Source organism: Narcine bancroftii, chromosome 2 (assembly GCF_036971445.1).
Source record: "Narcine bancroftii isolate sNarBan1 chromosome 2, sNarBan1.hap1, whole genome shotgun sequence".
Taxonomy (NCBI): Eukaryota; Metazoa; Chordata; class Chondrichthyes; order Torpediniformes; family Narcinidae; genus Narcine; species Narcine bancroftii.
This window is the reverse complement of record NC_091470.1, coordinates 181,967,012-181,981,400: the sequence shown is the minus strand read 5'-3', so window position 1 is coordinate 181,981,400 and position 14,389 is coordinate 181,967,012. Positions and strand designations below refer to the sequence as shown.

The 14,389-nt window shown below is 51.6% G+C and overlaps 1 protein-coding gene across 4 annotated transcripts in view; it reads left to right on the top strand.

The window, feature by feature from the left end:
* vars1 (valyl-tRNA synthetase 1) overlaps positions 1 to 14,389 on the top strand; it is a 74,736-nt gene that overhangs the window by 9,828 nt on the left and 50,519 nt on the right. For 3 of the 4 annotated variants that reach the window (XM_069919507.1, XM_069919504.1, XM_069919506.1), the window contains exons 5-10: positions 1,211 to 1,389; positions 3,878 to 3,962; positions 5,435 to 5,535; positions 8,391 to 8,515; positions 11,239 to 11,403; positions 12,952 to 13,033. In XM_069919507.1, the coding sequence (XP_069775608.1) occupies positions 1,211 to 1,389; positions 3,878 to 3,962; positions 5,435 to 5,535; positions 8,391 to 8,515; positions 11,239 to 11,403; positions 12,952 to 13,033 (737 nt within the window). The remainder of the gene's footprint in view (positions 1 to 1,210; positions 1,390 to 3,877; positions 3,963 to 5,434; positions 5,536 to 8,390; positions 8,516 to 11,238; positions 11,404 to 12,951; positions 13,034 to 14,389) is intronic. The other variant, XM_069919505.1, reaches the window with a different exon arrangement.

Genomic DNA, 14,389 nt, shown 5'->3' with positions numbered 1-14,389 from the left:
GCTTCTCCTCCTACCCCGCGCTTTCCTCCCTCCTCTCCTCCACCCTGATTTGCTCGCACCTTGACGAAGGGCTCAGGCCCGAAATGCTTTTACTTTGGGTGCTGTGAGCTAGGATGCCCTGTTCAGAGTGACCCAGTTGCTGCTGGAGCCATCAATCAACTGAATGGCTCACGAGACTGTCTTGTGCTTGGGTAAATTTCTATAAATAGCTCACTCCATTTATTTTTGGAAAAGGAGAGTTCGGGTGTGGTTTGATGAGACTGTGTCTGTCGTTAATTCTCTCAATAAACTCAGAATGGGAGTTAGATTCCTCAGCTACGTGTACAGCTCAATTATTTTGGACACAGTTATGACCCTGTGTGACCTGCTGAGTTTCTCTAGGACATTGGGAGGAGTCAAATTGAGGGGGTAGGGTTTCAACTGGACAGCAGGTCTCTCTTTTCCACCCCGCCTCCATCCCCTTCCCCCCACCCCACCAAACTGCAATGGGCGGTCCGCCCTCCCCCCTTGCCATTAACCCCTCTCTGGAGCAGGTCGACCGACACATTTAAACTAATTCTACAGGAGTGGAAATTTTATTCTCACTTCTACACGTAGGTGGGCTTTTCCCACTGAGGGTGGGTAAGATGCAAACCAGAGGACTTGGGTTAAGGGTGAAAGGGGAGAGGTTTAGGGGGAGCATGGGGGTGTGGGGGAGTTTCTTCATGCATAGAGTGGAGTGGAGTAGTGAATGTGGGCTCAATTTTAACATTTAAGAATTTGGACAGGCACACAGATGGGAAGGGAATTGGGAGATGGTCCGGGTACAGGTCAGTGGGACGTGGCGGAATAATAGTTCGGCGTGGACTAGATGGACTGAAGGGCCTGTTTCTGGTTCCCATCAATTTTCCCTCAGAAATGCCTTCTTTCACCACCCCCTCCACCCCCACCTCCACTAGATCCCACCTCCAATCCACACACAGTGGCTATTTACTGTGGTCAATAAACCCGCCTGTTTGAGACATGGGAGGAAACCGGAGTGTGCAGGTAGAGCGTGCAAACTCCGCACAGGCAGGGGGTCGAATCCCGGGGGCGGAGGGGGCGTACTCAGGTGCTGCGAGGAGGTGAATTGTCTACCCAGAGAACTTGGTTGGGAAAGGGGAGAGGCAGCCGCTCCGGGAGGTTGGTGTTGGTGGTTGTGTCAGATGGTCCTGTCCCCTCTCCGCCATAGGGCAGCTGGAGGCAGTCGGGGCGGAGCCGGGTGAGGCGCACCCGGAGGATGCGGCTGGCAGTGGGGCGGAGCCAGTGAAGAAGTCGGCAGCCCAGCTGAAGAAGGAGGCACTGAAGAAGGAGAAGATGGAGAGGTTCCTGCAGAAGAAGATGAAGGAGCAGCAGCAGAAACAGCCCGAGGTGGGTGGCGGGGACTGGAACGGGAAGTGGGAGCGGCGGGGTGGAAATAGGAGAGGAGGATGGGTGGGGAAGCAGCCATGGAAAGAGGAGGTGGGGGGACTAAAACGAGGAGAGGAGTTGGGGGGGAAGGAGCATGTGTGTGTAAGTTCAGAAAAGTTCTTTGATTCACAGTCCAATCTCACTTCTCACTCCTCCCAAGTTCACCGGTATTGGGAAATTCTTATACTGTACACAGAATTTAACATTGATGAAGTTCACCAGGCTTTGGTGCTTGAAAGGTAAATGGTTACTGCTCAGGAAGGTTCTTGTCGGTTTTCAGAACGAGATTTGTTGCTCGTTGGACACCCACAACTGATTCCTTCTGATCAGCCACATCAGTGTGTTGCCGAGGAAACTTGCCCCATCAGGGTTCTCCAGATGATAACTTCTTTTTTTCAGGTCATCACAGGGGGCCTTTTTGTTTCCCTTATTCCGTGAAACATTAGGCAGCCAGTCCTCTCCTCTTGTATGGACCACAAGGGCTTTGAACAGGCTGAACTCAGAATTCCTAACATCTTCAAAATGGGGTTTTTCCACAAGCTTGCCAGCTTGTCCTGTTCCAGTCCCAGCTGCTGCTACTGAACTGTAGAACTGAATTCTCTCTCTCTCTCTCTCTCTCTCTCTCTCTCTCTCTCTCTCATTCAGAGAAAACCACACGATCCTCTAAGAACTGCCAACTGCACTCAGACAGACTGCGGCTCCGGACCCAATCTTCCGAGTTCGTCTGTTGCTTTCCAAAACAATAATCCCTTACTCCATAGCACGTCCAATTAACACCTACTTGTGAAGTCCTTGTAGGCATTCTATAAAGTTTTTGCAAAGGCAACCAGAGCCTGGACTGTCTGGCTTGAGCAGAGCTCTGGCATTTTAAATGAGATCTGTTTTGAAGTGTTGTATGTGTCCTACACTAAAAAGCCTGTCACAATTTATCTCCTTTAAAACATATCTCTTCTTCTTTGGCTTGGCTTCGCGGACGAAGATTTATGGAGGGTGTAAAAAAGTCCACGTCAGCTGCAGGCTCGTTTGTGGCTGACCAGTCCGATGCGGGACAGGCAGACACGATTGCAGCGGTTGCAAGGGAAAATTGGTTGGTTGGGGTTGGGTGTTGGGTTTTTCCTCCTTTGCCTTTTGTCAGTGAGGTGGGCTCTGCGGTCTTCTTCAAAGGAGGCTGCTGCCCGCCAAACTGTGAGGCGCCAAGATGCACGGTTTGAGGCGTTATCAGCCCACTGGCAGTGGTCAATGTGGCAGGCACCAAGAGATTTCTTTAGGCAGTCCTTGTACCTTTTCTTTGGTGCACCTCTGTCACGGTGGCCAGTGGAGAGCTCGCCATATAATACGATCTTGGGAAGGCGATGGTCCTCCATTCTGGAGACGTGACCCATCCAGCGCAGCTGGATCTTCAGCAGCGTGGACTCGATGCTGTCGACCTCTGCCATCTCGAGTACCTCGACGTTAGGGGTGTTAGCGCTCCAATGGATGTTGAGGATGGAGCGGAGACAACGCTGGTGGAAGCGTTCTAGGAGCCGTAGGTGGTGCCGGTAGAGGACCCATGATTCGGAGCCAAACAGGAGTGTGGGTATGACAACGGCTCTGTATACGCTTATCTTTGTGAGGTTTTTCAGTTGGTTGTTTTTCCAGACTCTTTTGTGTAGTCTTCCAAAGGCGCTATTTGCCTTGGCGAGTCTGTTGTCTATCTCATTGTCGATCCTTGCATCTGATGAAATGGTGCAGCCGAGATAGGTAAACTGGTTGACCGTTTTGAGTTTTGTGTGCCCGATGGAGATGTGGGGGGGCTGGTAGTCATGGTGGGGAGCTGGCTGATGGAGGACCTCAGTTTTCTTCAGGCTGACTTCCAGGCCAAACATTTTGGCAGTTTCCGCAAAGCAGGACGTCAAACGCTGAAGAGCTGGCTCTGAATGGGCAACTAAAGCGGCATCATCTGCAAAGAGTAGTTCACGGACAAATTTCTCTTGTGTCTTGGTGTGAGCTTGCAGGCGCCTCAGATTGAAGAGACTGCCATCCGTGCGGTACCGAATGTAAACAGCGTCTTCATTGTTGGGGTCTTTCATGGCTTGGTTCAGCATCATGCTGAAGAAGATTGAAAAGAGGGTTGGTGCGAGAACACAGCCTTGCTTCACGCCATTGTTAATGGAGAATGCCATTGCCATTGTTAAAACATATCTATGTACAATATAAAATATAACATAATCCGTCATGGGTATTGTATTGTAGGAAAAATATTCATCTTCACACAACATTTAAGTTGGTTGAAAGTAAATTCCCCAGCTGCATTGCTGAGATTTGTATCCTGGCTGAAAGTCGGAAGTGTTGGGAAGCGCTCAGCTCTCGTTGAAGGGGGGAAACCGTTGACGCTCCAGGGAGAGACCCTTTGCCCCGTTTAACTGGATCTCACACCGAGGTGCAAATTTTATTTCCATTTATTTCCCAGAAGAAGGCCAAAGACGACAAGAAAGAAAAAAAAGAGTTGGGAGTGATAACATATGATATTGCAACCCCCCCCGGAGAGAAGAAAGGTGAGGCATGTGGAAACGTTGTATCTGGTTCCTGGGCAGTGAGGAGCGGTGATGGTCAATTTAAATGTAGATCTACAGTACAGTAACAGGCCCTTCCGGCCCACAACCCCGTGCCTCTCAAATACTCCAATTAACCTACGTGCGTCTGGAGGGTGGGAGGCAACCAGGGCATCCAGAGGAAACCCATGGGCACAGTCTCCTTACGTGGACGGTTTTGAACCTGGATCGCTTGCACTGCAATAGCATTGCGTTAACCGCGCAGCCGGTGTTCAGGGATTAGTGCGGTGTCTTCCCCTCTCCAAACACCGCCACCTCGCCCTGTCGAAATTCTGCACTGCCTTCACGAGCGCAGCGTCACTGGCTCGTAGCGCTTCCAAGCAAGCTCGGGTCTTGCATCGGGGTGGGGGGGGGGCAGGGGGATGAAGATGCCACTCTCCGGTGAGAGGTTAAACGCGGGGCTCGCCCGCCGTTCCAGTCAACGAGGGCACTGTGGTTGGCGCAATGCCACACAGGTTTGAATCCAAAAGACCATCAGACATAGGAGCAGAAATAGACCATTCAGCCCTTTGAGTCTGCCCCGCCATTTATTATGAGCTGATCCATTTTCCCCCAACTCAGCCTCACTACCCGGCCTCCTCCCCATAACCTTTGATTCCTCCGCTAATGCTATCAATCTCTGCCTTAAATACACCCAATGACCTGGCCTCCACAACCGCCCGTGGCAACAAATTCCACAGATTCACCACCTTCCGGCTGAAGAAATCTCTCTGCAACTCCGCTCTAAGCGAACACCCTTCATTCTTGAAGTTATGCACTCTTGTCCTGGACTAGTGGTAGTGGAAAGATCCAAGGGGGCGGTGAGGGAACCGTTGCTCTTGTTATTATTCAGTCAGCTGCAAGGGTTAATGAAGAAGCCAGTGCAGTAATTTCCTGGCCAGACTTTGGGTGGCCTTAGTGAACAAAATAGGCGTTCTCACAAGAGCTGGTCACAGTGGCCACCATGTTGTACTGGCATCACTACCCCCCCTACTCAGCGCTGACAACATCCCAGCCCCCCAGCACTGCTGCCACCCCCTCCCAGAGCCACCCCCACCTTGATCAGTGCTGTCAATAACACCCCCCCCCCCCACCAGCACCGTTGTATAGTGGGGGTGTTCAGGATGTGGCCTGGAGGCCAAAGGGGTGGCAGCCGATAAAGTTCAGAAACCACCCCCCCCCCCCAGGTGTGGAATCCTGGATGGAGGGGTGGCAGCTCTGGCCAGGGGGTTTGGCCTCTCTGGTCGAGGGGAGGGATGGTCTCTCTGGACGGGGGGAGGGGAGGTTGCAGCTCTGGACAGGGGGTGGGGGGTCACTGGGCTTCCACCACGGGCGCTGCCTGATGCGGTGAGCGTGGCCCGGTTGCCAGCGGCTGTGGGCAGGGTTGGAGCACGTGCGCCCCCTCCCCCTAATGAGCTGTTACCTCTGCACCGTAGATGTGACCTGCCCGATGCCAGACTCCTACAGCCCGCAGTACGTCGAAGCGGCCTGGTACTCCTGGTGGGAGAAGCAAGGATTCTTCAAACCTGAGTATGGGGTAAGCTGGAGGATGTACTGTGGTCCTTGTGATCCGCCTCATCTGCGTCAGCTGTCAAGCTGCCTACCCTGCAAGTGCTGGAAGCCAGCTTTTTAAATTCAGAGACACCGCCAGGTAATGCGCGCCGCCCAAACATGCCCATGTGACCGATTAACCCACTAACCCCCCCTTCCCCGTACAAGATCACAAGATAAAGGAACAGAGGTAGGCCACTAGGCTCACCGTGTCTGTTCCGTAACTCCACTATGCTCACACCTAGTTCCAATTCCCCATAACCCTTGATACCCTGACTAATGAGATACTCGTCCATTTCCTGTTTAAATACTCCCAGTGATCCGGCCTCCACTGCTCTGTGTGACAGGGAGTTCCACAGATCCACGACCCTCTAACTGAAGAAGTTCTTCCTCCTCCTCCGTTTTAATTGGATAACTTCTAATCTTAAGTCTGTGACCCCTTGTCCTCGATTTACCCATCAAGAGAACCAGAGCACCTGTTGGGAAAAGGCTCCTTGCCAGCAGTGCTGGTTTCGAACCCGGGCTACTGGCGCCGTGATAGTGTGGTGCTAGGGTAGGAACGGTCAGGGACTCGGGCTGGAGCTCTTTGTCGGTGAGCGCAAGTGTGAGGAGAGGCCAGCGTCATGAGGGACAATTGAAAGCCTGTGGAGGCTGTGACTGTCGCGGGGAAACGGAAATGTGGGAGGAACTCGGCGGTGTCCGTGGGAGGTTAAAATAAAAGGTTTCAAGCCTGAGACCCGCTCAAGGTATGAGCCAACATCAGGCTGAATAAAAAGGCTGGGGCGGGAGCAGGGAAGAAGGGGTGGGGGGGCGGGGTGGGAGACGAGCACAGGCGAAAGGCCATCATTGGACGAGAGAGAGAGAGGAAAGGTGAGAATTGATTGGGCGGATGGGGGCGTTGGCTCTGTGAACGTGAATCTGGAAGAATGGAGACAGATAAATGTTTATTCACACGGCCGCTGCGTTCCAGGAAATTGTTCTCATTTTCCCGGGACGCTGCCTGTGTAAAAAGCACGGAACGGGAATAAGGCTCCCGTTTCTGTTCCGACTTCGTGAAGCATCTATTTACATCATTCAGACGCGCGACCAAATTATTGTTACGTGTTTCCCCACCCTACATTTATTTTGAAAAATATATTGTTGATGCTTTAAAGTATTCTTGGTGCGAGATGGCTTTTTAAAATAAATGGCCCTTCGCCCCATGGTGCTGTGCTCGCCTAATCACCTACTCTTAACAACTGCCTGGATTTTCCCTGCTACCTTCATTTTTTCCAGTCTTGAAAGAATCTATTGTCCTTGCCTCCACCACCGTTGCTGACGGCGCGTTTCACGCACCCGCCGCGCTCTGTGTGAAGAGCTTCCCTCTTGCATTCCCCCCCCGTACTTACTCCCAAGCACCTTAAAATAATGCCCCTCGTGTTAGCCATTTCAGCTCTGGCCGTCCACGTGATCAACGTCCCTCATCAGGTCACCTCTTGTCCTCTGCGGCCCTATGGAGTTCACTTAATATCCTAGAGAGGCATATCCTCCAATCCGGGCAGCATCCTTGTAAATCTTCTCTCAACAGCATCCCCCATCTTCCCTGTCACGAGGTGGGGGCCAATATTCCAAGTGGGGTCTGACCATAGCTGCCACACTACTTCGCGGCTTTTGAGCTCGGTTAATGAAGGCCCACACACCACATGCTTTCTTTACAGCTCTGTCAATCTACGCATCAGCTTTAAGTGCCCCACGGACCCCGTGATCTCACACTGGTCAGCATTATACCCTGGGCCTTCAAATTTGTCCTACAGAGGCAGTTAGCAGAGCAGGTTATTAGGTCAGCACAACCCTGCGGGGCTGAAGAGCCTGCATCGTGCTGCAGATTTCCATGTTTGACCCCACTCATCGCTGCTGACCAAGCTGGCCATCTGGGCCGGACCCATTTTCAACTCAGTAGAAGCCAATTCCAGCCATTGAGACCGTGCCCGTCGAATGACCCTATTCTTAGTCCAGACCCTTCAACAGGCAGCATGGTTGGCGTAGCGGTTAGCGCCGCGTCATTACGGCACCAGCAATTGGGACCTGGGTTCGAATCCCACGCTGACTGTAAGGATTTTGCATGTCCTTCCCATGTCTTGCGTGGGTTTTCCCCGGGGGCTCCGGTTTCCTCTTGCTGTCGAAACGGACGGGTGTAAATTGGGTGGCATGAATTCGAAATGGCCTGTTACCGTGCTGTATGTATAAATTTTAAGATATATATTTTTTAATACATAAATTTAATCCAAATGTTGGCTGTATGTTGAAACGGTATCTGCTATTTGATATATGATGCCTGCGATTTATTTCCAATTTTTTTTTGGTGGGGGGGGGGTTTAACTCCTTCTCAGCCCAGCTCTGCGTCCTATCAATATCCCTCTGGCAACCCCCACCTGACTGTCCACAACCATACAAGTTGTCTCCAACAACAGGCCTGATGTAGGTTGTGTGAGCAGACTGGCGGGGGGTTGGGGGGGGGGCGGGGGGGGGGGGAAACATTCTCAAAGGTCGGTGTGCCACAGTTCCTTTGCATGGGGTCCATGCTGCCCGTTCAGCCCATCGTACCAGTGCTTTCTCCTCCCCTTTCCTTGGCCTCGGAGCAGTCCTTCCCAAGTTCCGATCTGAGCAGCTGTGTTTCCACCAGGCCCCACTCTGGAATGAAATAATGCGTCCCCCCAACCCCTTCTCGGGAGTTTTTTCTTTCTAACTGCGTGGGCCGATTGCATTTCGTGGGATGTCTCATCAGGTGACAGGGGGTGGGGGGGGCAAATTGTTGGCGGTTATTCAGCTGACGCGAGGTCTTTTCTTTCTTGGCACCCGCAGCGCAGGATCTCTGAGCCCAACCCAAGAGGCCAGTTCATGCTCTGCATTCCCCCGCCGAACGTGACCGGCTCGCTCCACCTGGGCCACGCCTTAACCAACGCCATCCAGGACTCGCTCACTCGCTGGTAACTCCCCCTTCCCCCGCCTCCCCCCCCTCAATTATCCAGTCAATCCTTTCCCCCGGGTTGGGTACGTCTCTGGGGCAGGGGACTTTCTGGGGAATTAGCAAGCGTTGTGGCCAGGGTGCAACAGGTTGAAGGTAGAAGTTAGAATTAAAACATGCAAATCTGTAGACACCGTGGATGCTGGAGAATCTCAGCAGATCAAACAGTGCCCTTTATGTAGCAAAGACCAACCTTTCAGGCGTGAGCCCTCCATCAAGACAGAAGTTCGTCATCGTCTGATGGTTCAACAGAACCAGACCTAACAGCGTCTCTCCGGACCACGGTGCACGCCTAAAGATCACAAAAATAATCAAAATATATATAAATATTTGGGATGATTTACTTGGTTACAGGATTCCATTCAGTAACCTCGCAGCCTGCGGGAAGAAGCTCTTTCCCAGCCAGCCCGTCCTGATCTTGATGCTACTGCACCTCCTTCCTGATGGTAGTGAAAATACTGTGCTCCCAGTAAATGGCATCAGGAGAAAAGGGAGACCATCCACGATCCTCTATATAGACTTGGAAACACGATGCTGGAGAAATTCAGCAGGTCGATCTGTGCACTTTATATCGCAAAGAGAAAGATACGTGGCCATTTGACCTGCTGAATCTCTTCAGCATTGTGTTTCTACTTCAGTGCCCACAGACTTTCGTGTTTAGACCTCCGGTCCAATACTTTGCAGCTACCTCACCGCCGGACATCACGGGCCAAACCCTCCCCGCCATCGAGAACATCCACGGGGGACGCAGGTTCAGGAACCCCTCCAACTGTCAGACTCCTCTTGGCGTCGCGGTCAGCGCCACGCCTTTACAGGGCCAGCGATTGGGACCGGACCCGGGTTCGAATCCTGCACTGTCTGAAAGGAACTTGCGAGTTCTCCTCATGTCTGCGTGGATTTTCTCTGGAGGTTCCGGTTTCCTCCCACCCTTCAAAATGTTCCGGGGGTGTAGGTTAATGGGGTGTAAATTGGGCGGCACGGACTCATAGGGGCAATTTATCCAGTGTAACAGTGCACTGAGTTTAAATTTAAAACAAATTCAATCAGGGACTCATTTAAGGATTCTTACTTTTGCATTTTATTGATTTTTTAAAAATTCCCTCTGTATTGCACAGTCAGTTTGTTTACATGTGTATGTTGTGTACAATTTGTTTTTTTGCATTACCAATAAGTGATAATTCTGCCTGGCCCACGGGAAAAAGGATTTCAGGGTTGTATGTGATGTGTTTGACAATAAATCTGAAAATTTTCCTCCCAGCTCTCAGGACAAGGATCATTCCTAGTTGCCATTCGACCCACTGACCTGTACACCTCAGGGATAGGGAGAGGGTGTCACTAGGAGTAGGGTGTAGGCCGGACACGAACAAAACTGGAGGCTGGGGTAGAACCAGGGCCACTGGAGGATGCGTGGCAGCTGCTCTAACCATTGTGCCACCTAATGATCTGCTTCACATTGGCTCGGTGACTGAGGCTTGGGTGCAGGATCCCCTTGGGTGAAGGGATCTATGTCCTCACTGGCCGATCCCTTTGCTAAGAGACCCTGGGGGAAGTGGGGGGGGGGGGTTATGTCTTTCCCTCGAACCATAGAATATTACAGCACAGAAACAGGCCCTTCTCGACTGTGCTGAACTATTAGTCCCACTGACCTGCGCCAAGTCCATAACCCCTCCCGTCCACATACCTGTCCGAGTTCTCCTTAAATGTTAAAATTGAGCCCGCATTCACCACCTCATCTGGGAGCTCGTTCCACACTCCCACACCGCTCACTGTTGAAGTTCCCCCTCCCAAACCATGTAAACCTTTCACCTTTAACCCATAACCCATGTCCTCTGGTTTGCATCTTCAGTGGAAAAATGCCTGCCTTCATTTACTCTGTCCAGACCCCCTCACTTTTGCATGCCTTTATCAAATCTCCCCTCATTCTTCTATGCTCCAGGGAATAAAGTCCTAGCCTATTTAACCTTTCCCTGTAACTCAGTCCCTGAAGTCCAGGCAACATCCTAGTAAATCATCTCTGCACTCTTTCTATCTTATTGATATTCTTCCTGTAGTTAGGTGCAGTTTTAGTAGCTACCAATATCCTATACAACTTTAGCATAACTTTACTGATAGTCAATTCTTTGATTTTTGAAGGCCATTTTGGCAAAAAATCTCTTTACAACCTGATCTGTATTCTCAAATCCCGCTGTTCTACTGCACTGCCCGACCATTTACCGTGTACGTCCTTTCTTGGTCTGCCCTTCCAAAATGCAACACCTCACCCATGTCTGCATTAAATTCCATCTGCCATTTTTCAGTCCATTTTTCTAGCTGGTTCAGATCCCTCTGCAGTCTCTGCCCACAATCTCTCCCATCTTTGTGTTATCTGCAAACTTGCTGATCCAATTTACCACATTATCAACAACAGTCTCAGCACCGATCCCTGGGGCACACCAGTAGTCACAGGCCTCCGGTCTGAGAAGGGATCATCTACTGCCACTATTCTCTGGCTTCTGAATTTCGAATCTACTACCTCATCACAAATACCGAGTGCCTGACTAACCTGGTCAAAGGCCACAGCCTTTCTTTCGTCAACTTTCCTGCTAACTTGCTCATGAAACCGGAATGTTCGAATGGTCAAAAGTGACCTACCACGTGCAAAGGGTCTTGCACGCTCTGACAAGGTGGTGTTTCTGTCTTGGCCAGGCACCGCATGAGGGGGGAGACGACGCTGTGGAACCCCGGCTGTGACCATGCTGGCATTGCTACCCAGGTGGTGGTGGAGAAGCGGCTGTGGCGTGAGGAACGCAAGAGCCGACATGAGCTGGGGCGCCAGCGCTTTGTCGAGGAGGTGTGGAAGTGGAAAAACGAGTAGGTGCAGTTCGAAGTCGGATCCTTTCTACTGTTTTCCCCTGCCCTCTCTGAGGCGCGGAGGAATGCACAGGCCTATTTGTGCACGCCTGCGTGAGTCTGCATGTGCGTGAGTTCATGTGCGTCTGCGCGCGAGTGTGTGTGCGTGGGTCTGCGTATGTGTGAGTGTAACTGAATGTGTGACTCTGAGGGTCAATGGGGGATTGTCCAACCCCACCTCCGTATGGGCGCGCATCACCTGAGGGCGCCTGTTTCTGATTCGCCACGCCGCACCTGGTCTCCGCATGGCTCCTTCCCTGTGGGCAGAAAGCCCACCTGCTACCCCTGGCCCCGAAGGCACTTCCCGAAGCTGGGAACGCCACCCTAAGGTCTGGCCGTCTGAGGCGGCGCACGGAAGCCGACCGTTTGGCCTGTCAAGTCTCTCCTGACCGTCGACCATTGTATGCTCGTCCCGGCTGATTCTCCCCATGTTCCCTCGGACCTCTCCCGGAATCCACCCCTAAACACAGGCAGCTTAAAGTGACCAGGTAAACGACCGTGAGAAGAAGCAGGAGCAGCCGGGAGAGTGTGGAAATTTTCTACAGATGGGTGGGGGGGGTATGGTAGGAGTTTCCAGGACTCGGAGCCAGGGGCTCTTTCCACTCTTCATTCCAACATTCCACCATTACTTCAAGACTTGAATTTAAGTTTACCAGCTGCCAAGTTCATTTTTTATAATATTAGAAGAGTTGGTGTAGCGGTTAGCACAAGGCACTTGCAGTACCAGCGATCAGGACCGGGGATCAAACTCTGCGCTGTCTGTTCACTCCCCGGGGGCTCCGGTTTCCTCCCACCGTTCAAGATGTACCGGGGGTTGTAGATCAATTGTATGTAAATTGGGCGGCACGGGTTCGTGGGCCGAAGGGACCTGTAACCGTGCTGTACGTCCAAATTTGAATTTTAAGGCACAACGCAGTAACAGGTCCTTCTGGGCCAAAAACCTTCAAGCCCCGTACGTTTTGGAAGGTAGGAGGAAAAACAGAAGCACCTGTATGGAACCCAGACAGAGTGTACACACTCTTTGCAGACAGCGCTGGCTTTGAGCCCCGGTGGCTGATTCTGCAGTGGAGTCGGGATTCGAACGTGCCGGTGGATTCAGGGGTCAGGCTGCTAATCCCTGTGAGCTCCACCGCTGAGGTCTCTCATAACAACTCGACAGAGTGTCAGAAGTACTGGAAATCTGAAACCAAACCTCGAAACGCCCGTCCGGTCGGGCAGCCTCCATGGAGACAGAATTGGCCTGGCCTGATCTACCGCAGAGCCGATAGTTCATGTACAGGGTCTCCCGCAGGGGTCCCGTGACGCGGGGGCTGAAGCTCCTTTTTGTTCTCTCCCTCACTCACTCACTCACTCACTCACTCACTCACTCACTCACTCACTCACTCACTCACTCACTCACTCACTCACTCACTCACTCACTCACTCACTCTCTCTCTCTCTCTCTCTCTCTCTCTCTCTCTCTCTCTCTCTCTCTCTCTCTCTCTCTCTCTCTCTCTCTCTCCCCTCCAGGAAGGGCGACCGCATTTACCATCAGCTGCGGAAACTGGGCTCATCCATGGACTGGGACCGGGCCTGCTTCACCATGGATCCAGTAAGTGCCAAGATGGGGAGGTGGGGTGTTCTTCCGACCGGGGTTGGGGGGGGGAGGAGGCGGAGACACTCCCGTGTCCCAAGGGCAGAGAGGTGAGGCCAACAGGTGCTGCGTGAGTCTCGGCAGGCCCCGTGAGGCGCCGCAGCACTGAAACAGTCCTTCAGCCATTCTCGTCCATGCCAAACTATTTGTCTGCCCTCATCCGGTAAACTTGGACCGTGGCCCTCCATTCCTCCCCCATCCGAGCACGTATCCGATCTTTTCCCTTGGAGTATCTTGGGGATTTATCCACCCTTAATTGCCTGAAGACAAGAAGCTGGTTCAAAGTCATGGAAAATTACAGATGTTGTGTGACTTATATATACCAAAAGAGATAGAAACCCTCCCTATCTCATAAAACTCTATTTTTCTTTCGTCCAGGTGCCTGTCAAAGAGTCTCTTAAATGCCCCACTTGTTCCAATTTCCACCACCACCCCTGGCAAGGCATCCCAGGCACCCACACTCTGTATGACCCTGATGTCACCCCTAAACTTTCCTCCCACCACTTTGTACAATCGTCCTCTGGTGTTTGCTACTCCCGCCCTGGGAAAGAGGTGCTGGCTGTCCCCCACTATCTATAGCCCCTTTCACACTTGCATCCCAGTGAATCGGCCGTTCAGTGTCCCGGAATAAGAATGAGTGGTGGGGGGGGGGGTGAGTTTTGGCCTTTCACACTAGACCACTCCTAACCAGGACACCGAGCACTTTCACACTTGCAAAGGTCTATCCCCAGGCGTTTGGCCCATCCTACCTTCAGTTGGAAGGGCCTGCAATCTCACGCTTGCCTGATCTCAGCGCCGGGGATTGTACTGGGGTGGGGGGGGGGGGTGGTGAGGCTCTCTCTGCTTGCAAAACCACACAGCAACTTCCCCTCCAGACAATCTGTGGCTATAACAAGCTCTTTCATCTTTGCCTTTTTGTAAACAACAATCCTTTAGTGAAGTCTCCAAAGCTCTTGTAAAGACTGTTGGCCTCGACATGTCTTGCATGGGGCAGAGCTCCAGTATTTTAAATAAGATCTGTTTTAAAGAGTTTGTATGTGACCTATTCTAACAAACCTTTCCCAATAACATATCTATATACTCTGTCACAACAAAGCATCCTGTATAATGATATTCCACTTTAAACAGATAGAATCCAAAGTTAAGATGATTAAGACGAATTCAAAGGAAAGTATATTGAGCTTCATAATCTCTCAACGAATGAGATGGAAGCTATCCATATGCTCGGATATTATGACATAATGACGTTATAGTAACACTGCAAACAACAATTTCTTGAAGGGATAGGCACAAAATTAACTAAGAAGTAAATAC